At 41.8% G+C, this 22779-nt stretch overlaps 1 protein-coding gene across 1 annotated transcript; it reads right to left on the bottom strand.

Moving 5' to 3' along the window:
- Positions 1-380: 380 nt before the first annotated feature.
- On the bottom strand, positions 381-22742 carry DAD1 (defender against cell death 1). The gene is made up of 3 exons (XM_052646777.1): positions 22439-22742; positions 10426-10600; positions 381-622 (listed from the first exon to the last, which is right to left on the bottom strand). Exons 1-2 carry the CDS (start codon positions 22647-22649, stop codon positions 10470-10472), a joined length of 342 nt encoding a protein of 113 aa, XP_052502737.1. The 5' UTR covers positions 22650-22742; the 3' UTR covers positions 381-622; positions 10426-10469.
- Positions 22743-22779: the final 37 nt, after the last annotated feature.

Raw genomic sequence — 22779 nt, 5'->3', positions numbered from 1 at the left:
GTACTCTTCTTACACTAAGAGATCCGTATATCACTTTTCACCACTAAATCACAGTGAAACATATAAATGGGGAAGCACACATGTAGTTCAATTTCTCACAAAGTGCTTAATGATGCAGTCCCAGGAATGCATTGTGTCATAAGAGCAGAACCACCTGCAACAATTGAAGGATTAGTAAGGGATTACCAGCTCCAGGGAAAAGACAAAGGGCTCTCCTTTCCCAGGGTTGTCAGAGCTGCCTTTTGTCACTAACTTCAAATACACTTAATGAAAACATGGAGGTAGATTCACAGTTGCCAGTTATCAACTCCTAAAGAAATTTGCACAGAGGACTGAAGGAAAAGGATTTTAATATCAAAAAACACAGCCAGAGGCAGAGGAAGGAGTGGCATGGAACTTTTTAATTTGGAAGGCAAAAAGGTTACACTTCATGGAAGGCAGAGGCTGTACTAACAAATGCATTACAAAGTTGTTCTGGCTCGGAAGGAACCTAGGGAACTTCTCTAGGCTCTCCACCTGCACCCCAAGGAGTTGGTAGTAAGCATAAATCTGAAGAAAATCCATGTGTCCAGCAAACTGCCATCTCAAAGAGCTCTTATCCAGGGGAAATTAAAAAGTGAACCTGAAAGAAAGAAGCAGAGAGGTAAGAGAGATTCATGGTTTCTAAAATGTCTTGTGATAGTACAGACAGGGCCTCAAATCCTTTAACCTAAATTCTAAACCCGTATAGACAAAGGCAGTTACAGGGTTCCCCAATCCTGGAAAGTATTTAAAACAGGCTAGAACAACCAAAATAAAGCAAATATTTTTCAATGAACATTTTACAGAAGTATCCATAAAAACTAATGCTCAAATCTCAATTCCAAGACATAACTGACTTGAACTGTAGAAGCAGTTCTAACACTGGCTCTACAATTAATAAGCTGTGTGACTTCATGTAAGTCACTCTGACCTCCCTGATCCACAAACCCTCTTTGTGGTGAGAGGGCTGCAACTTAACCTAAAGAACTTTTCCGGATTTAGAAAGCTTATAAAGCACTAACTTATCGTTGGGGTGGGAGTGGTGGGGAGTGGAAGAAAGAAGAATTCAAAAAACCTAGAAAAAGATCCCCAACCTCAGGTTTAACAAAGGACCAAATGAGAAGGAATAGTTTTCATTTAAAGGTAAGACTATTTTTGGCAAGAATGAGGTGGAAAATAACCCCAAGAGAAGTGGCCTTCTTTCCCACCCCTCTGGGAGGGCTACCCACACAGTGTGCTCCAACTCAGGGTGGCCAGGGGTGACCCCTTGGCTCTAGGCGCCCCAGCGTCCCCAGCTGCAAGCAGCCCATTTTCCTGCAGTGCGCCATCCTCCATGTGCCATCTTCCATGTGTGTCATGACTTGAGAAATCTTGGGAAATACTACCTTTCAGAAGAGGGGGGCTACCCTCTACATGAAAGGGCACCACCTTACTTTGTGTATTGGTTCAGGTGATCTGGAGATTCTAGCATCAGAGCTTAAAGGAAAGATCTTAGACTCCTCACCAGATTGTTATTTCACTAACAATGGCACTTAGAGAAATGCTACATAATTGCAGAATATTCCTACATCAGTGGAATTACAAGAAATATGTAAAACAAAGAGCAAAAATTGGGGAGCAAAAGTGATCACAGTGCCAAACAAAGGACAAACAGATCTCCTGAAACTCACCTATTCACTCCATCAAATTTCTTACTCTCTGACAACAGACTATCACATCAGCGCTGACAGCCAAGGTGAGAGAGGACTAGAGCACAGGCCACGTCAGGGAAGAGCCTTGACCCACTGAGAATGCTAAAAGAAGTCCTCATTTACTAAGAAAGTCAAGTTTTGAGATCTTACGATATTAAAACATTTAAACCTAAGACATTGGGACTGGTCCATCTAAAAGGCAAGAAAACGATTCATGAGAGTAAATTTCTGTGAAAATCGTTTTCAGAAAGTTCCTATTCACATAGGTCTGCTCCTTTCTTTTAAGGCGAAAGTATATTTACCCGGCAGTATTCTAAAAGCAGAGCTTCTAGGAGTCTTTGAATTATTAGCTCAACAAAACTCAACTATTCACCAGGTCAGAAGAATGATTTTAACTGTTAACCAGGGGATAAAGGTTTCAGGAAACTGACTAATAAAGTTTCCTCCCCTGATAACAAGATATGTAAAGTGGAAGCCACCTGCTGAGGAGAGTGAGGATGGCTTCTTCCGTCTATCCACCCAAGCAGGAAAGAGAGCACCATTCCATCAACCTGTTCCCGTCATCTCAAGAGAAAGCAAGGCACGACACAAAGACCTATTCAAAATAATCGCTCTCTGTAAAGTCACACACAATGATGCCAGATAGGGGCATTTCCACCTGGAATGTCTGCTTCCTCAGCACCATCTCTATTCCGACACCAGCACTGAGCAGATCTGCTCAAATGCCAATTTTCCTTCAAATCCATCTCATCCTAGAGTCTACTCACCCAATTAAAACTAAAATTGGAGAAAATAAGAATCAAAGTGCATCCAGTCTTCTCATCTTACAGATGAGGCAACTGCCATCTGAGAGTTTGACAGATCTGTCCAGAGCTGTGCTGTCCAACATCACAGCCACTGGCCACAGGTGACTATTCAAACTGAGTTAACATTAAATAAAATTAAAAATTCAGAGTCTTAGACGTTCCTGGCGGCCCAGTGGTTAAGACTCTGTATTTCCAGTGCAAGGGGTGTGGGTTCAATCCCTGGTCAGGGCACTAAGATTCCACATGCCGCGGGGTGCGGCCAAAATGGAAAAAAACAGTGCCTCAGTCACATAGCCACATCTCTAATGTTTAATAACTAACTACACATGACCAGTAGCTACCATACTGGGCAGCTGCAGACTCAAGTTTGCCCAAAGCAAAGTTCTGTTGGACAGTGCTGGCCCAGGGTCACACTCTTGAGATAAAGTCAGGTTTCCTGATGTGCATTCTCCTCCATTTTTTCCAGATCATATTAAAGATGACTTATTGTACAGAAACATTTACCTCTAAGTTTTTCCCATTTAAAAGAGAAGCAACTTTGATGCTGTTAAAGGAAACCTTCTAACAAGACATCCGAAAGTCTTTGAAAACTATAGAGAGAAAGGCATATAGAAGTTTGGAGTAAAAATGACAGTTAACGAGTTCCTACTCAGTCACTTAGTTCCAGGCCCTGGACAAATCAATTTAAATTTCATCAAGGTTTCCTTACCTCATGTATAGAAAGGGATTACTACTATTTGTCTACCTCCATCCCAGCGTGCTGAGTGCCATGCTGAGTGCCAAAGAATTGATGCCTTTGAACTGTGGTGTCGGAGAAGACTCTTGAGAGTCCCTTGGACTGCACGGAGATCCAGCCAGTCTATCCTAAAGGAAATCAGTCCTGAATATTCACTGGAAGGACTGATGCTGAAGCTGAAACTCCAATACTTTGGCCACCTGATGTGAAGACTGACTCACTGGAAAAGACCCTGATGCTGGGAAAGATTGAAGGTGGGAGGAAAAGGGGACGACAGAGGATGAGATGGTTGCATGGATCACTGACTCGATGGATATGAGTTTGAGTAAGCTCCAGGAGTTGGTGATGGACAGGGAGGCATGGCGTGCTGCAGTCCACGGGGTCGCAAAGAGTCAGACACGACTGAGCGACTGCACTGAACTGACCCCAGCACGAGCTGGGGGATGACACAGGTTGATGTGTATAAAAGTACACGTGGAATGTGTGTGAGTCCTGCAAACCTGGTAATGTGATAACAGTAAAACATTCAACAAATGTTGTCTAATTTTGTAAAAGGCTTTATACCAACATTGTGCATTTTTAACTTTTCACCACCCTGATAGATGATGAAAACCTGGTAATGTATAAAAAGCAAAAACTAAAGGAAAAAAGCAAGGGAAAAAAAAGCAAAAGCTCAGCTGAGGATCCACACAGTGTAGTCCTCCTCAAACACAATGGGACTATCATGAATACTATTAATCAGAGGCTTCAACAACTGCAAGAGACTCTGATGACCACCCAGGCCAATTCCCTCCCTGTAAAGACAGGGGAGATGAGCGCTCAGCGACAAGCTTATTTCTCCATCCAACTGGTTAACAGCACAGCAAAGTCTACAGCACAGGTCTTCTGACTTCTACTCTCCTGCTCGTGCCCCACTCTGCCACCCTTCAGGCGGATTGTTTCCCTGGCTCCGTTCTCCTACAGCACATTCCTCATGTCTGAGCATCCACATAACTAAGGATACAGCTATTTTATACAGCATTTCTTGCTGCTGAAAATGATTTACACAACAAACATGCACTATGACTGTTAGCTCTGTGCTAAGCTCTACGGTCCCTATTCCCTGGGCATGTAAGAGTCCAGTGGGAGAGACAGGAAAATGAATGGTTTCATAAGTGTATGGTAAGTGCAGCATTAGGGGCAGGCACAGGGGACCGTGAGAGCCCCAAGAGGCTCCTATACAACCTGGGGCCAGAATGACTTGCAGCAGGAATCATCTGAGCTGCAAGGGTAGAGAAAATAAGGCAAGGACTTCACAAACACAAATCTGTAGCAGTCCCCTGGCAGTCCAGCGGTTAGGACTCAGCACTTTCACTACCGGGGCCCAGGTTCCATCCCTAGTCAGGAACTAGGACTCCATAAGACACAAAGCTCAGCCAAATTTAAAAAACAGAACAAAATTTAAACACACACACACACACACAAATCTACCTGATAGTCCCTCTTTTTTTTTTTGCTGGTTTTCAATGAACCAAATAAAAAATAGAGCAAAATCACCAATTAAAAGTCATCAGTTATCAGGGGTTTTTTGTAAAAAAATAAGTAGATTCAAGGTTTTAAGAATAGGTAAAAAAACTAAGCTCATTCTCCAACCAAGGAAAAAAAGGGGGATTGAAAAAAAGACTATGCTAACTCAAAATGTTTTCTACAAATTTAGAGTATTCCCCTTTTTCAGAACTTACCTGATGGCTAATCCAATATAAGGTAAAATGTCACAGAGAAAATGAAATAGACACTAACCCCTCACACACACACAAACTTAAAGCTGGCTGCCAGGAGAAGAGGAAATCCAGGCCTCAGTTCAGTTCAGTTCAGTCACTCAGTTGTGTTCGACTCTGCAACCCCATGGACTGCAACACGCCAGGATTCCCTGTCCATCACCAACTCCTGTCCATCAAGTCAGAAGCAGGTCTAGAATAAGCCAAAATGGGAGCTCCTGAACTGACAAGATAAGAAAAAGAAATAAAAAGTACATCTGTGGGCCACTGTACACTTGTTCTTCACATGTAACAAAATCCTAGGGTCACTGTAAGGTTGCATACCCTTTTGTGCCTCACTCGACACTGCCCACTTCTGGTCAGAATGTAAAGCAACCCCCACCTAACATCTAGGCCCACCTGGATCTCTGCTGCCCTCCTGTGACTGGAAAGAAACTAGGTTTTATCAGGAAGGTATTTGTGGTCTCTTCCCCTAAACTCAGTTTCTCTTTTGAGCTTGTAGTATATTCTCTCAGCCATGAAATGTACAAGCCACTAGGTGGCAGTAGAGCCTAAAAAATAACATTGATTCCCTTTAGAGGTAGTTTTCTAGATTACTATAGTACTGATATTTACTGATGAATTCGAAAAGCCAACAGCAATTGCTTGTTGGAATATAATTCCGTTAGTCAGAGTTATGTTCTGCCCAGCCTTGCAGCACCCTCGCTTCAGCCAGGATTAAACACTATGAATTTTTAAAGACCTGTAGAACCGCCTCCACAAAGTAACACTAACAAGGTTTCAGCACAAGCTGGTGGCAAATTATCTCCCCCAGGCTAAGCACACTGCCAAGCTCAGGTGTGTCCCTTTGTCAAAGCCCTGCTCGCTCTTCCCTCTGAACTTCCCTTCCCAAGCTGTGACCCAATGTAGCTAAGTCTCTCTTCCCTTCCAAACACTTGAGGTAGGCTGACATTTTCTGAAAAGAATTTCACAAGGAGACATGGAAAAACAAAACAGGAAATATTCACCTGTAGTTATGTAAATCTTTATTCAAATCTACTGAATACGATGCATTCAAAACAGACTTACTGCCACCTAAGTGCCAAATACCATCACTTTAGTGGTGCAAGGATTCTCCCAACTCAGAAGCTCACTAGGAGCATTTTTCCTTTTTATAATAATTTTTTAAATATTATAAAGTCTATTCTTGACCCCAGGAATAGCCACCTATACCAGTGTTGCCAACTGAACAGCTAACTTCTACCACAGGTTTCTCACTCTGCTATCTCTGGACATGTTTTCAGGGGGCCACAAACTCTGAAGTTTAGACAAGTTTGTGTTAACAGTAGTTTTTATATATTTATAAATTTCAAGAAGACAGTAAAGTCTTACAGCAGAGAGAAACAATGGGGACTGAAAGGATTCAAAGGAACTTTAGCTTAGTTTCTGTTCAAAATCTGTTCATTGCAAGTAATGAATATGGGGGTGTTATATTATTCTCTGTACTTTTCTGTATTTTTAACATTATACAAGCCAAGAAAGTAAGTAATAAAGGAAAAGATGGTGGTAAAATAACTGTGGCCACATTTTAAACACATTTCTCTGACTGTGCAATTGTCAAATACTTTATAATAAGCAATTATTTTAAGAAGGGTGATTTTCTTTCTTTTTTTTAATATATATTTATTGACTGCCCCGGGTCTTGGTTGCAGCACGCAGGATCTTCAATCTTCATTGCAGCATGCCGGATCTTTAGTTGCGGTACAGGACCCTCACTTGTGGTGAAGGAACTCTTAGTTGCAGCATGTAGGATCTAATTCTCTGACAGGGATCGAACCCAACCCCCTTCATTGGGAGCACGGAATCTTAGCCACTGGACCACCAGGGAAGTTCCCACAACAAGCAATTTTAAGCAAAGTTAGGGCTTCCCTGGTGGCTCAGATGGTAAAGAATCTGTCTGCAGTGCGGGAGACCCAGGTTTCCCTGTGTCGGGAAGATTCCCTGGAGAAGAAAATGGCAACCCACTACGATATCCTTGCCTGAAGAATCCCTATGGACAGAGGAGCCTGGTGGGCTACAGTCCGTGGGGTTGCAAAGAGTCGGACCAGACTGAGCAAGTAACACAAGCGAAAAGAGAGATTAAAAACATTTTTTGACATCAGACTGGATTATCAGACTTAAAAGATTTCCAGTAAGGCTCTTTGAATCTCAGTTTCCCATTCATAAATGGAATTAGCAAGTTTATCCTCAAGAGGTTGTTCTGAAAATAAAATAAGACAGAATAAGAAGCACTTAAAACCTGATCCATGTGAGCATTCACTGTCTGCTAACTTCCTTACTTCTCTTTGAAAACATTTCTTTAACTCAGTGCCATTTTCTTCTGATCTGCCTTTTTCAGAGTCGCTGCTGGTTTTAAATGCTACCCCGAAATTCACAAAGAGCCGTACACTATGCTTATAGATGTTTATTCTTTTTATACCCAACTCCCAACATACTTGGCAAATATGGAAAGTATTAAATTTTTATTGTACCCTCTGATATAAATATTGAAAAACTTAAAAACCATTTTTTAAAATGTTTTAGGACACCACACATAGAACTGAATTAGAAACACAGAAAAAGAGCAGAAAAATGTCTATCTGAAGATTGAGAGCAGGACAGTATACTGTATGTCAAATGAAAGATCTCTGGGAAAAAAAACCCTGATGAGTCCCCCACAGAAGAATTCTCTATGAGTATACCCTCTATAGCATGATTCAACACTGTAATCTGGGATTGGAAGATTATGCTGTACCCTGGACCCATAATTCCAAACTGAACAGGTGGCCCTAGGTCATTAATATGGGCTACCGTATGCAGTTTCTGCTGAGCCTGCTTTTTTGTCCGTTTTTGTCATAATTTTGAAATACCAAGCTCTCTGCAGCAGAGTCCTCTTCCAATCATGACAGCCCTAAGAGATAATTTTTCACGATTTGGTACCTCCCTGATCCTAGAGAACATCCTTGGACTGTATGCTCTGTCCCCTTGTTAAAGCATACACCACCATGACTCATCTAGAAAGGAGTAAGGCATTTCCTTTTTAGACTAAGGCATTGCTCTGAAGTAAGGCATTGCTTTTAGAGTAAGGCAATCAGAAGACTTATGACCTTTCCAGCAAGTTTGCTATCGGAGCCCGGGGTTGCTCAGGATGTTCACAGGCCAATGAAGGTCAGTGTTGCTGGCTAAGCTTTCCACCTGCACTGAAGAAGCTGTCACTGGTCAGACACCTCGCCTGCGGCCTCTGCTCCCAGGTAGCATGGCAGCCACCCTCTCTCAGCCCCCACAGCACTTTGGTCAGGTCTTTAGCACGGCTCTAACTGCTGTGGGTACATGGCTTCTCCATTAGACTGTTCACTTCCTGAATGCAGGGACTATATTTTCCTTGTCTTTGTATTCCCAGTATCAAGGCATTGACTGGCATATGAGAGAACAATTCAAGTCCTGATCAGGTCTCCAAAAAATTCAACTGTATTAGGATAGTAGAAAGAAGTGGTTCTCAACCTCTGTCACTGATATATACCATCTCTCAACTCAACTATTGCCAAAAGTGAAACTTCACCTGAACTAACAGAACTGTTTTTGAGACAGTATAAAAAATGGAAAGGCTTTGTGTAATATACTAAGTAACTAATTGACTTATGATAGAAATTGAAGTACAGTCAGTCACATTATTATACTTACCTTGCCCATGGCTATTGTAACTCATGTGTTAGATTTCTGATTAATACAAAAATGACAGCTTTCCAAGTACAACAGAAAAAGGTTGGGCCTCTTCCCCCAGAGGGGGTAACATTTCCTAAAGTTCTCTTTTCTCTACTCCAGTAATAGCAACATTTAATTCTGTAGGGGAAAGGCAGAGAATAGAGTGCATTTACTCACCAGTAGGCAACAAAGGATATTGGAAGAGCACCACTGGGCTAGGACACTGCTCTGCTACCACTGAGCTGCATGGCCAAGCAAACCCAGTAGACTGTTGTGAAACTCCCTTTCCTCATACATAAAATAAGTATTAATACAGAGTCAAGTGCTTCTCAGAGCTTTAGGATTCTGCTTAGGAGGGAAGGATGGAGGGGAGAGCATACTACACACGAGGGGAGCCCAAGCAAAGAGGGCTTTTCAACTCTGTCAATGAAAACAACCCTGGCTCCTCTGCCGTTTTATATATTGAGATTCTATTTTGGGGGCTCCAAAATCACTGCAGATGGTGATTGCAGCCATGAAATTAAAAGGCGCTTGCTCCTTGGAAGAAAAGTTATGACCAACCTAGGCAGCATATTAAAAAGTAGAGACATTACGTTGTCAACAAAGGTCCATCTAGTCAAGGCTATGGTTTTTCCAGTTGTCATGTATGGATATGAGAGTTGGACTATAAAGAAAGCTGAGATCCGAAGAATTGATGCTTTTGAACTATGGTGTTGGAGAAGACTCTTGAGAGTCCCTTGGACTGCAAGGAGATCCAACCAGTCCATCCTAAAGGAGATCAGTCCTGGGTGCTCACTGGAAGGACTGATGCTGTAGCTGAAACTCCAATACTTTGGCCACCTGATGCGAAGAGCTGACTCATTTGAAAAGACCCTCATGCTGGGAAAGATTGAGGACAGGAGGAGAAGGGGATGACAGAGGATGAGATGGTTGGATGGCATAACCGACTCAATGGACATGGGTTTGGGTGGACTCCGGGAGTCGGTGATGGACAGGGAGGCCTGGCGTGCTGTGATTCACGGGGTCGCAAAGAGTCGGACACGACTGAGGAACTGAACTGATGAGATACTTAGAAAATAAAAGAGCTCTACTGCTAAAAAAAAAAAAAGGAAAACTGACAAGTGAACCAAATAGCATCTCATTATTTTATGGTGTTCTCCCAAGCTAATCCAATTTTCCCATTAATTTTTAATTTAGCACATGTATTAGCAAGAAGCTGTCATCATGAAGCTATCATTCATTTAGCATACACTACACGTGTATCAGGTGTAAGCACTATACTAGGTACTATGGGAACAATGGCTCAGCATTTGAAGTCATCTGGGATCAATATCAGAAAAAAAACTATAGAGCAAAACTAAAACCAAAATCTACAATTTATGTCTCTTCCAAGATCTCAGAGTCATTTTCATGGGGTTATTGGTACAGAAATTAATGTATTAGCTACAAGCAAACTCCCATTTTCTGCTATCTTAATGATTTCCAGAACTATGAGAAGAGAAGGCAATGACCAAGATCAGCAGCACTGATGAATCATGATGATATTAACACAAACTTTGCAGACCGATATGGAAAATTCTGCAAAGCTCTCATCAGCACTATGGGAACTCTGCCAACCATGATCAAAACCAGCCCCCTCCAATCTCTATTCCTAAAATCAACATCATGTGATAAGCGCTAAGATCATCACTTACATTCTTCTAGTCTCCTCCTCCTCAGTTAAGTAAACAGGAATGATTCAGCCAACAAAGTTCATGACGACAAGGTGAAGGATGGTGCTGGCAAAGAGAAAATCAGCAAAGGCTCGCTCTGGGGAGATGCCTTGGAAATCTGCCTTGTTTTGTGGGTTGATCTGTATTCTCAGACAAACTGTACAAGAACAAAAACACAAAAATGATTATCAAGTATGTAACATGTATGACTAATGCACATACTCAGACCCTCTGACCCAATAATCCTATTCCAACAGAAGTAATTAAGTCCATCAAAAGACATGTACAGGAATGATACCGATGGTGGCCCCCAAATGGGTGCAATCTAATATCAATGGTAAAACAGGGGGTATTCTCCAGCAGTCCAGTGGTTAGGACTCAGCACTTTCACTGACAGGGACCCAGATTCCATCCCTGGTTAGAGAACTAAGATCGCACAAGTTGAGCAACCAAACCAAAAAAAAAATCCACAAACAAAACAGTAAAATGGGGAAATTATGGCATATGGATACAACAGATACCATAAAGCAATGAAAGAACTTCACAGCATGGATTCCACAAACATCATGATGAGCAATACAATCCAGACACCAAAAAGTACATTCTTCTACAAAGCTTCTACAAAGCTTTAAACCGGCCAAAAACAATCTACAGTAATACAAGCCAGGATACAAGTCAGTAATGCAAGTCAGGAGAGTGGTTTTTAATCTCTCACAGGAGAGATGACTTGGAAAGCATGCGGAGAGACCTTTAGGGTGCTGGTAATGTTCTATATTTTGATGTGGTAGTGATTAAAAGGGTAAATTTTTTAAAGTTCATCAAGTTGTACACTTAAATTTTCTGCTGTTATTTGTTAAAGGGAACAATATGACTTCTCAGAGTTAAACTAAAAATCAAAGGCTTACTTAGAAAAAACATATACAACCAGAAAATCTTGAGAACTCTCTTGTCTCCTGACTTAAGTTTATAAACTTTTTAAGACTGAGATGTAGTTGAGGTAGTAACAAAGGAGGCAGGCTGAGACCAAGTTATAAAATTGTGAATTATTTCCAACAGAACATGTATATTAGACAGCAGAGATGTGTATCCACGAGGACCTCACAGTTGTAATTTTTGATCTCCCAGTTCTAGCAGCTGCTGGTTTCAAAAAAGGCAAGAGATCTAAATTACATAGCTCTGACAGAGAACTCTCCATTGCCATCTTCTGTACCCTTGAAGATTCCAACCTGATACTGTAGCCATAGTGACCACCTGACATGAAAAGAAAGTTCTAGGGATACACTTTTCCAAAATATCTTTATACCTGTGACAAATGCTTACAGAACTTAAATTTACTTCAGACTAGCGTCTGTTCCCATCACTTCATGGCAAATAGATGCGGAAACAGTGACAGACTTTATTTTTCTGGGCTCCAAAATCACTGCAGATGGTGATTGCAGCCATGAAATTAAAAGGCGCTTGCTCCTTGGAAGAAAAGCTACGAGCAACCTAGATAGCATATTAAAAAGCAGAGACATTACTTTGTCAACAAAGGTACGTCTACCCAAGGCTATGGTTTTTCCAGCTGTCATGTATGGATATGAGAGTTGGACTATAAAGAAAGCTGAGCTCCGAAGAATTGATGCTTTTAAACTGTGGTGTTGGAGAAGACTCTTGAAAGTCCCTTGGACTGCAAGGAGATCCAACCAGTCCATCCGAAAGGAAATCAGGCCTGGGTGCTCACTGGAAGGACTGATGCTGAAGCTGAAACTCCCAATACTTTGGCCACCTGACTGAAAGAACTGATTCACTGGAAAAGACCCTCATGCTGGGAAAGATTGAAGACAGGCGGAGAAGGGGACGACAGAGGATGAGATGGTTGGATGGCAACACCAATTCAATGGACAGGAGTCTGAGTAAACTCTGGGAGTTGGTGGACAGGGAAGCCTGGCATGCTGTAGTCCATGGAGTCCCAAAGAGTCGGACACAACTAAGTTGACTTAACTGAACTGAGTATCCGTTTTACCACTAACCAAGAGAAGGCAATGAACTGAGATCTAACCCAAAGGTCAGAAAACTACTAGACTAGTTTTCAAGAGTCCATCACTATGGCAACAGAGTTGTCATTATGCTTAAACATGGAAACACCCCTGATGTTTTCAGGAACCTGGACTCTTCAAAACATTTAGGACACTGACTGAAACAAGGGTGGCCAATTAAAATCTGCTTGGGCAAGTACAGCTTGGTTCATCCATTTGCCAGAGCAACTAGCAACATCTATTAGTGTTTAAAATGTTGCCACTTTTTAACTAAAGAATTTATCTTACAAAACAAGGACATTCTAACAGCATCTTACAAAACAAGGACATTCTAACAGCACGTACCTAAAAGTGAAAACAGTCCAAATGACATCAAGGGATTATTTAATTAAATCACACTGCTGCTGCTGCTGCTGCTGCTGCTAAGTCGCTTCAGTTGTGTCCGACTCTGTGCGACTCCATAGACGGCACCCCATAAAACCCCATGCAATTATTCAAAAGAATGAGGTGAATTCTCAATAGGTTGATAGTAAAGATTTCTAAAATATATTAATTGAAAAAAAGCCAAAAATATTCTACTATTCTATTTCATGTTTCTCTTAAATATATTTTCTCATTTTTCTTGGAATGTAGGAAAAAATCTGGAGAAAGAGATACCAAACACAATTAACAGCGGCTACTGGGGTGGAAGGTGGGAGTAGAGTAGTGCTTGAGAATGGGGGACAAAAGGAAAGAGAAACTCCACATGAAGGTGGATAAGGAAATGAACTGATGTTACCATTTTCACAATCATAGTAACCGAAGTTACTTCAGTAACAACGTAAGAGTCAGAATCTTGCAGAGATGCAAAGGACCCTGAATGTCATAGAGACCAGCATCCCTTATGATGCACAAAATGCCCAAGAGGCGGTGGGGATGGGCATGCCAAGAGGGCTGCATGAATCAGCTGGGAATCATTTCAAAATATACTTACCATTCCTGGAATCTGATAAGTCATGCCCTGGTAGAGAATTACAAACCATCCAGAGCCTCTGTTACCACAGAGGCAACATATCCCCCACATGCAGGGGTGAAAAAAAAGGCAAACGCCTGTTCAAAAAGTGTTAGTCTCTCAGTCATGACCAACACTTTGCGACCCCATAGACTGTAGTCCATAGAATTGTCCAGGCAAAAAGAATACTAGAGTGGGTTGCCATTCCCTTCTCCAAGGGATCTTCCCAACCCAGGGATCCAAGCGGCATCTCTTGCACTGCAGGTAGATTCTTCACTGTCTGAGTCATCATGGAAGCCCTCTGTTCAAGAAACACCCCACACACACACAAATAGTCTCTCCCTGAGCACTTCCAAAAATGGAAACGTACTACCTCCTGAGGCAGCTTGCTCCATTTTAGTGGTTCTAATTTATCTCCTTAAATGTTCATTTATTCAGCAAAATACTTACTGAGCATCTACTATGTGCCATGCCGTGTGCTAGGATTTTGGCACAGAATAAGACAAGAGTCTGGCTCCCAAGGAACTTACACTTCAATGAAGAGAAACATAATAAACGAGAAAACAAAATGAGGTAGAGATATGTGCTATAAAGAAAACAAGGTAATGTAAGAGTGACTAGGAAGCTATGTCTTATTTGGTGGTAACAGAAGAGCTCTCTAACAAGGTGCTATTTTAAGAACAAAATTTGATAGGAGCCAACTATGGAAAGATCTAGGGGCAGAGCGTTCCAGGCAGAAAGAACAATGTTGACATGCTCTAGGTACAACATGTCAGACTGACTAGACTAGTGATCAAGGGCAAGAGGCGGACAAGGGCCAAATCCAGTGGGGCTTTGTAAGCTCCAGTAAAGAGTCTGGATGTAGTTCTAAGACCAATGGAGTAATATTTTAAGTTTTGAGCTGATGAGTAAAATCATCTGATTTAATTTTTTAAAGATGGTAGAACTGCAGTATAGAGAATGGTATGCAGAGTTAAAGAAACAAGAGAGTCGTGTAGGAGCCAAAGAGCTCGGGCAATGGTGGTGAAATGGACAGAAGTGGAGAGATGCCAGCTGTGTTTTGCAAAAGGGCTTGCTGGTGTAATGGGTGTGGGAGATAAGGGAAATCAAGGCATCAGGAAAACCTAAATTTTTAGCTTCAACAATTTAACCAACGTTGACACGATGTTCTGACTGGTGAAGAGAAAGACGGTCGGGCTGGAAGGTTCAATTTGGAGTTGTGTGTTAGACATCAAGTGAAGATGTCAAGTGGGCAACTGGACTTGCTAATTTGGAATTCAGGAAACAGGTTAAAACTGAAAATATTAATGTGGCAGTTGCAGTTACACAGATATTATTTAAATTCACCTAAAGGAAAGAAACAGAAAATGGAACCACACCCTCAGACCAAGAAACACCTAGCACAAACAGTAGGAAAGAAAAACCAATGAGGTAAGAAAGAACAATCAGGAGGGCGTAGTGTTGTAAAAGTTTTGAGAAGAAAGTACTTCAATCTCAGAAGGAAGCAGCCAACTATGTTAACTGCTAAATGTTGCTGAGCATTTGGGCAAGGTGAGGTGTGTGCCATTAGATCTGGCAAGATGGAAAGAGTGGTTTCACTGTAGTGGTGGGGAAAGACCACCACCAAGAGTGGGTTAAGAGCAAATGGAAAGTGAGAAGGCAGAAACAACAACTAGACTAGACTATTTTTTCAAGGAATTCCATGATGATGGAAAAGAAATGGAACAGTAGCTACAGGGGTATCTGGAGTCAAATTAATTTTTAAATTGGATGATTAATTACAGCATATGTGTATGATGGGAATGATCCAGTGGAGGGAAATTAATGCTACAGAATGGAGGGATGATTACAGAAGCTGAGTCCTTGAGTGAGCAAGAGACATCAAGATGCTCCTCACAAATGGAGGAGGTGGCCTCTGATAGGAAAGGGATATATCATTCATCCACAATCACAGGAAGTAAGTCAGAGAGCAGGGGTACAAGCGGAGGTGAGCTGCTATGATTCCTTGCTGGCAAAGGGAAAGCAAAAAACAAAGCAAGATCAACTGAGAATAAAGGAAAAGAGAAAAGACAGGTGAGAGTGCAGAGAGAAATTACAAAGCATGTCTTGGAAAAGCAAACATATTAGGGAAGTGTTCAGTTCAGTTCAGTCGCTCAGTCATGTCCGACTCTGCGACCCCATGAATTGCAGCACGCCAGGCCTCCCTGTCCATCACCAACTCCCGGAGTTCACTCAGACTCACGTCCATCGAGTCAGTGATGCCATCCAGCCATCTCATCCTCTGTCGTCCTCTTCTCCTCCTGCCCCCAATCCCTCCCAGCATCAGAGTCTTTTCCAATGAGTCAACTCTTCGCATAAGGTGGCCAAAGTACTGGAGTTTCAGCTTTAACATCATTCCTTCCAAAGAAATCCCAGGACTGATCTCCTTCAGAATGGACTGGTTGGATATCCTTGCAGTCCAAGAGACTCTCAAGAGTCTTCTCCAACACCACAGTTCAAAAGCATCAATTCTTCAGCGCTCAGCTTTCTTCAAAGTCCAACTCTCATATCCATACATGACCACTGGAAAAACCATAGCCTTGACTAGATGGACCTTTGTTGGCAAAGTAATGTCTCTGCTTTTCAATATGCTATCTAGGTTGGTCATAGCTTTTCTTCCAAGAAGTAAGCATCTTTTAATTTCATGGCTGCAATCACCATCTGCAGTGATTTTGGAGCCCCAAAAAATAAAGTCTGACACTGTTTCCACTGTTTCCCCATCTATTTCCCATGGAGTGATGGGACCAGAAGCATGATCTTGGTTTTCTGAACACTGAGCTTTAAGCCAACTTTTTCACTCTTTCACTTTCATCGAGGCTTTTTAGTTCCTCTTCACTTTCTGCCATAAGGGTAGTGTCATCTGCATATCTGAGGTTATTGATATTTCTCCCGGCAATCTTGCTTCCAGCTTGTGCTTCTTCCAGCCCAGCGTTTCTCATGATGTACTCTACATAGAAGTTAAATAAGCAGGGTGACAATATAAAGCCTTGACGTACTCCTTTTCCTATTTGGAACCAGTCTGTTGTTCCATGTCCAGTTCTAACTGTTGCTTCCTGACCTGCATGTTGGTTTCTCAAGAGGCAAGTCAGGTAGTCTGGTATTCCCATCTCTTGAAGAATTTCCCACAGTTTATTGCAGTCCACACAGTCAAAGGCTTTGGCATAGTCAATAAAGCAGAAATAAATGTTTTTCTGGAATTCTCTTGCTTTTTTGATGATCCAGCGGATGTTGGCAATTTGATCTCGGGTTCCTCTGCCTTTTCTAAAGCCAGCCTGAACATCAGGAAGTTCACGGTTCACGTACTGCTGAAGCCTGGCTTGGAGAATTTTGAGCATTACTATACTAGCATGTGACATGAGTGCAATTGTGCGGTAGTTTGAGCATTCTTTGCCATTGCCTTTCTTTGGGATTGGAATGAAAACTGACCTTTTCCAGTCCTGTGGCCACTGCTGAGTTTTCCAAATTTGCTGGCATATTGAGTGCAGCACTTTCACAGCATCATCTTCCAGGATTTGAAATAGCTCAACTGGAATGCCATCACCTCTACCAGCTTTGTTCATAGTGATGCTTTCTAAGGCCCACTTGACTTCACATTCCAGGATGTCTGGCTCCAGGAGAGTGATGATACCATCGTGATTATCTTGGTCGTGAAGCTCTTTTTTGTACAGTACTTCTGTGTATTCTTGCCATCTCTTCTTAGTATCTTCTGCTTCTGTTAGGTCCATAACATTTCTGTCCTTTATCGAGCCCATATTTGCATGAATTGTTCCCTTGGTAACTCTAATTTTCTTGAAGAGATCTCTAGTCTTTCCCATTCTACTCTCACCAATACTTCTGCATCACAGCACCATATCCATGTACTTGCCTGCATCTCCCACCAGATTATAAACCCTATGGGAGTAGAGACCACATCTGCATGTTCCATAGTTAAATTCTCAGTTCCCTGCCAGGAAACCTGACACATAAATGTTCAACATTCCTTAACTTATCAGAGGCATGCTCATAACTGAACATCCAGTATTAAGCACTGATTGATGAGCAGAGCATTACACGCCTACAGAACATGGGAGGAAGACCTAAATCTCAAGAGCCAGGCAAGGGCTCACAGGTAAGCAGCACTTGAGCTGTCTAAGAAGTCAAGGAATTTTCCGGGCAATCAAACAAAGGTAAAATAGCTTAATACACCTTGGCATGTTCAGGGAATAATAAGTAACACAATACTGGAATATAAAGTACAGAGGAGGTGGAGACAAGAGATGAAGCTAGCAATGTGGCCAGAGCCAGATCATCAAAGAGCCTCTACACCATTAAAAAATATTTTAAATTTCTCTTTGGATACAGACAAATTTTCTGTGGGGAGTAGAACAGTTAAATCTGCAAGTCAAATCAAGCCTGCAAACATAGCGTAAGAGGGACTGGAGGGAGAGACAGAGGCTGGGAGATCAATAAGGAATATTACAGTAGTCCAGATAGCACATATTGAGAACCTGAGTAACAGAAGACAACAGCTAGCAATGGATATGAGATTTAGAAACAGGACTGTCAGGCATAATGCTGCCAAACTCCCAGTCTCTTTGATAACAGCTATGGGCCTAGGAATCTAATAGATAATTCCCAAAGAAACACTGGACTCTAGTCCTCACGGCCAAAGAGCTGCTATGAGAAAGAAAACACTCTCAATTAGGTCTCCTTGTCTTTCAAATTCAAACCGTTTCGGATCTATAAACTAGAGGAAATAAAACTTTGTTAATTCCAAAAGTATTTCATAAAGATTAGAAAATAGAATAGACAAAAGCTGTGAAACTACCTAAAAGCTGATTTCAATATCAAAGACTTATTTTAAGGATAGTCTTAATGTTTTCCACACATCCCTCCTAAATAGCACTTTAAAGGAGCAAAAAGAGGAATTTCAATCAAGTAAAAAAGGAAAAACTAGAAGGGCTGCCAAACTGGGATGCTATTCTGAAAAAGGGACAGGTGTCCTCTTCTAGAGATATCTAACCACAAGATAAACAGTTAGCTGCTGAGGATGTCTGAAATCTGTCTGGAAAAAGAAAAATATTCTATCATTGAAGTCTTCTACACTGTAAACTGTTGATCCGAAAAAACAAAAAAAGATTTCTCAATGGCAATTTTCTACCTCTGGCTCCTTGAAACCATGGGTAAGTCTCCCCAGTCGTGAGGGAACAGAAGAAAACAGATCATTTTCATTGGGCCCAAATAATATCAGGCTTTGGGGGAAAAAAAAAAAAAAAGTGACAGGCTCTTGTACTGATTTATAATGTACTAGTCAGTTTCCAAAGAGCATATGCTACATAACACATGCAGAAGGGATAAAAGAGAACAGACTACCAAAAAGAAATTAAGGGAACCAGGTTAGAGAACTTTCCCCTCCAATTTATCCTACACATTAACACCAATTTTAAGTCTCTTCTTCACTCAAATCTAAAAAAATTTTAAATGTTTTAAATGCTTAGATGCATTCCTATTACTTACAGGATAAAATTCCTTAGTCTAGCCCTCAAAGTTCTAGCACCCAGAACTACCTAATCCTTCCACATAATCACCTCCAATTCCCTTTCTCAGCCAAACTGAACTTCTCCCTTCTCTTCCAATAGATAGAACAACTTCAGGAAGTTAGAAACCCCAGCACAATAAACAGACACAAGGCAGACACAAGGCAGTGGTGGATTTAGTAAGGTCAAAGGTGTCAAAAGAAATGCAAACAAAAATAGACAAATGGGACCGAATTAAACTTAAAAACACTTGCACAGAAAATGAAACTATAAACAAAAAGAAAACCCTCAGAATGGGAGAAAGTAACTGACAAAGGATTAACCTCCAAAATATACAAGCAGCTCATGCAGCTCAATATAAGAAAGACAAACAAGCCAATCAAAACATGGGCAGAAGACCTAAATAGGTATTTCTCCAAAGACGCATCAGTTCAGTTGATCAGTCATATCCAACTCTTTGGGACCCCACGGACTGCAGCACATCAGGCCTCCCTGTCCATCACCAACTCCCAGAGTTTACTCAAACTCATGTCCATTGAGTCGGTGTTGCCATCCAACCATCTCACCCTCTGTCATCCCCTTCTCCTCCCACCTTCAATCTTTCCCAGCATCAGGGTCTTTTCCAGTGAGTCAGTTCTTCAAAGCAGGTGGCTAAAGTACTGGAGTTTCAGCTTCAGCATCAGTCCTTCCAATGAACACCCAGGACTGACTTCCTTTAGGATGGACTGGCTGGATCTCCTTGCAGTCCAAGGGACTCTCAAGAGTCTTCTCCAAAAGCATCAATTCTTCAGCACTAAGCTTTCTTTATAGTCCAACTCTCACATCCATACATGACTACTGGAAAAACCATAGCTTTGACTAAATGGACCTTTGTTGGTAAAGTAATGTCTCTGCTTTTTAATATGCTGTCTAGGTTGGTCATAACTTTTCTTCCAAGGAGCAAGCGCCTTTTAATTTCATGGCTGCAATCACCATCTGCAGTGATTTTGGAACCCAGAAAAATAAAGTCTGACACTGTTTACACTGTTTCCTCATCTATTTCCCATGAACTGATGGGACCAGATGCATGATCTTAGTTTTCTGAATATTGAGCTTTAAGCCAACTTTTTCACTCTCCTCTTGCACTTTCATCAAGAGGCTTTTTAGTTCCTCTTCACTTTCTGCCATAAGGGTGGTGTCATCTGCATATCTGAGGTTATTGATATTTCTCCTGGCAATCTTGATTCCAGCTTGTGCTTCATCCAGCTCAGCATTTCTCATGATGTACTCTACATAGAAGTTAAATAAGCAGGGTGACAATATACAGCCTTGACGTACTCCTTTTCCTATTTGGAACCAGTCTGATGTTCCATGTCCAGTTCTAACTGTTGCTTCCTAACCTGCATACAGATTTCTCAAGAGGCAGGTCAGGTAGTCTGGTATTCCCATCTCTTGAAGAATTTTCCACAGTTTGTTGTGATCCACACAGTCAAAGCCTTTGGCATAGTCAATAAAGTAGTAGATGTTCTTCTGGAACTCTCTTGCTTTTTCCATGATCCAGTGGATGTTGGCAATTTGATCTCTGGTTCCTCTGCCTTTTCTAAATCCAGCCAATAAACACATGAAAAGATGCTCAACATGGCTCATTATTAGAGAAATGATCTAAACAAACCAAAACAACAATGAGGTATCACCACCTCACACTGGTCAGAATGGCCACCATCAAAAAATGTATTATACAAACAATAAATGCTGGAGAGGTTATAGAGAAGAGAGAACCCTCTTCCACCATTGGTGGGACCGTAAACTGAAGCAGCCACTATGGAGAACAGTATTGAGATTACTTTAAAAACTAGGAATAAAACTACCGTATAACCCAGGAATCCCACTACTGGGCATACACCCTGAGAAAGCCATAATTCAAAAAGACACATGTACTCCAAATCTCACTGCAGCACTATTTACAATAGTCAGGACATGGAAGCAACCAAGATGTCCGTCAACAGATAAATGGATAAAGCAGCTGTACATACATACAATGGAGTATTACTCAGACATAAAAAGGAACAGATGTGAGGGTGCTGAACTGAGGTGGATGTACCTAGAGCTGGTTACACAGAGTGAAGTCAGAAACAAAAAAACAAATATCATATATTGCCACATATATATGGAATCCAGAGAAATGGTACTCATGAGCCTATATGCAGGGCAGGAACAGAGAGGCAGACAGAACAGACTTGTGGACACAGCAGAAGAAAAGGGTGGGATGAATTTAGAGTAGCACTGAAACATATACATTACCACGTGTGAAACAGATAGCTAGTGGGAGGCTGCTGTGTAACTAAGGGAGCTCAACCCAGTGCTATATGACAACCTAGAGGTGGGGGATGGGGTTGTGGAAGTGGGAGGGAGTTTCAAGAGGAAGGGGATACAGGTATCCTTACGGTTGATTCACTCTGTTGTATGGCAGAAACCAACATAACATTGTAAAGCAGTTCTCCTCCAGTTAAAAATGCTTTAAAAGAACAAAATTTTAAAAATAAAAAGAAATGCAACCAATACCCTTGCACAACAACTATGAATTGTCCTGAATCCTTTTTCCTAAAGCAATTTTCATTTCTTAGACCCAATTACCTATTATCCAACAGCTATGAAATCACAATCCCCCACAAGAACTCCACACTCCCTCTCACTAGGTATTTTCTTCAATGACAAGCCATCAACTTCTCATTGGGGAGGAAGTTAGGGGGGAGGGGTCTGCCAATTCAATTTTAGCCACAGCAGCCTCAAACCCAAAGACTTGGCATAAGGAAAAATAAAATTCTTCTGATTGTATCACACCAATAATAGAATTATGAGAATGAAAGCTGAGTTCAGGATAGTAAAACAATAACTTCAGAGTTGGGTTTTCCATTTTAAAAGTTTACCAACTTCAAAGCTGTATTAAACTTAAGTTAAAGATGAAACGCAGTTTTCCCTGGACCAATATGAAGTGAAGTGGATCACCAGGTTGAGGACCAGAATGGTGTTTCTAGATTCAAGTCCTTCGGCGGCTTTTTGGTGTTAGGTACGACAACCTGAATGAGCCTCAATTCCCCCACTCACAAAAACACAGCAATGCAGATTTCCCTCACAACTTCAGAAGGCGGTGGTCTGATACAGAACCGAGTACTGTGGAAACAAGTGAAGTGAAGTCACTCAGTCGTGTCCGACTCTTTGCGACCCCGTGGACGGTAGCCTAACAAGCTCCTCCGTCCATAGGATTTTCCAGGCAAGAGTACTGGAGTGGGTTGCCATTTCCTTCTCCAGATCTTCCCAACCCAGGGGTCGAACCCGGGTCTCCCATATTGCGGGCAGACGCTTTACCGTCTGAGCCACCAGGGAACTGTGTGGAAATAGAAGCACACACCAAAGCAACACATTATTACTGAGATCACTTATAGAATCATTACCCGCTAGGATGAAGCTCCCCACACAAGAGATGAAGCCCGAGAGGAAGGAATTGAAGGGGAAGGTCCCCACGAGGAGACAATAACCGAATTGCAGCGCTCCGGTCAGCAGTATATACAGGAGGTACGCGTCCAACAACTTCAAACGCTGAGGAGTGGCGCTCAAATACTCTTCTAAAAACCGCGAGATGACCGACAACACAGACGCCGACATGGCTACAGTCGGCTACAAGCTGAATATTCCCGGCGGCCTACCCTCAAACTCCTAACTGAATAGACCACCACACCGGATATAGAGTTGGCGCATGCGCACAGCTAATATCCAAGCTCCGCCCTCCTCGAGT

Source organism: Budorcas taxicolor, chromosome 10, assembly GCF_023091745.1.
Source record: "Budorcas taxicolor isolate Tak-1 chromosome 10, Takin1.1, whole genome shotgun sequence".
Lineage (NCBI taxonomy): Eukaryota > Metazoa > Chordata > Mammalia > Artiodactyla > Bovidae > Budorcas > Budorcas taxicolor.
This window is presented reverse-complemented; position numbering and strand designations above follow the sequence as displayed.

Coding starts and splice junctions, on each gene's coding strand:
- DAD1 (XM_052646777.1), bottom strand. CDS start 22,649: ATGTCGGCGTCTGTGTTGTCGGTCATCTCGCGGTTTTTAGAAGAGTAT. Junction 10,601..22,438: donor GGGGAGCTTCATCCTAGCGG/GTAATGATTCTA, acceptor GTTCTTGTACAG/TTTGTCTGAGAATACAGATC.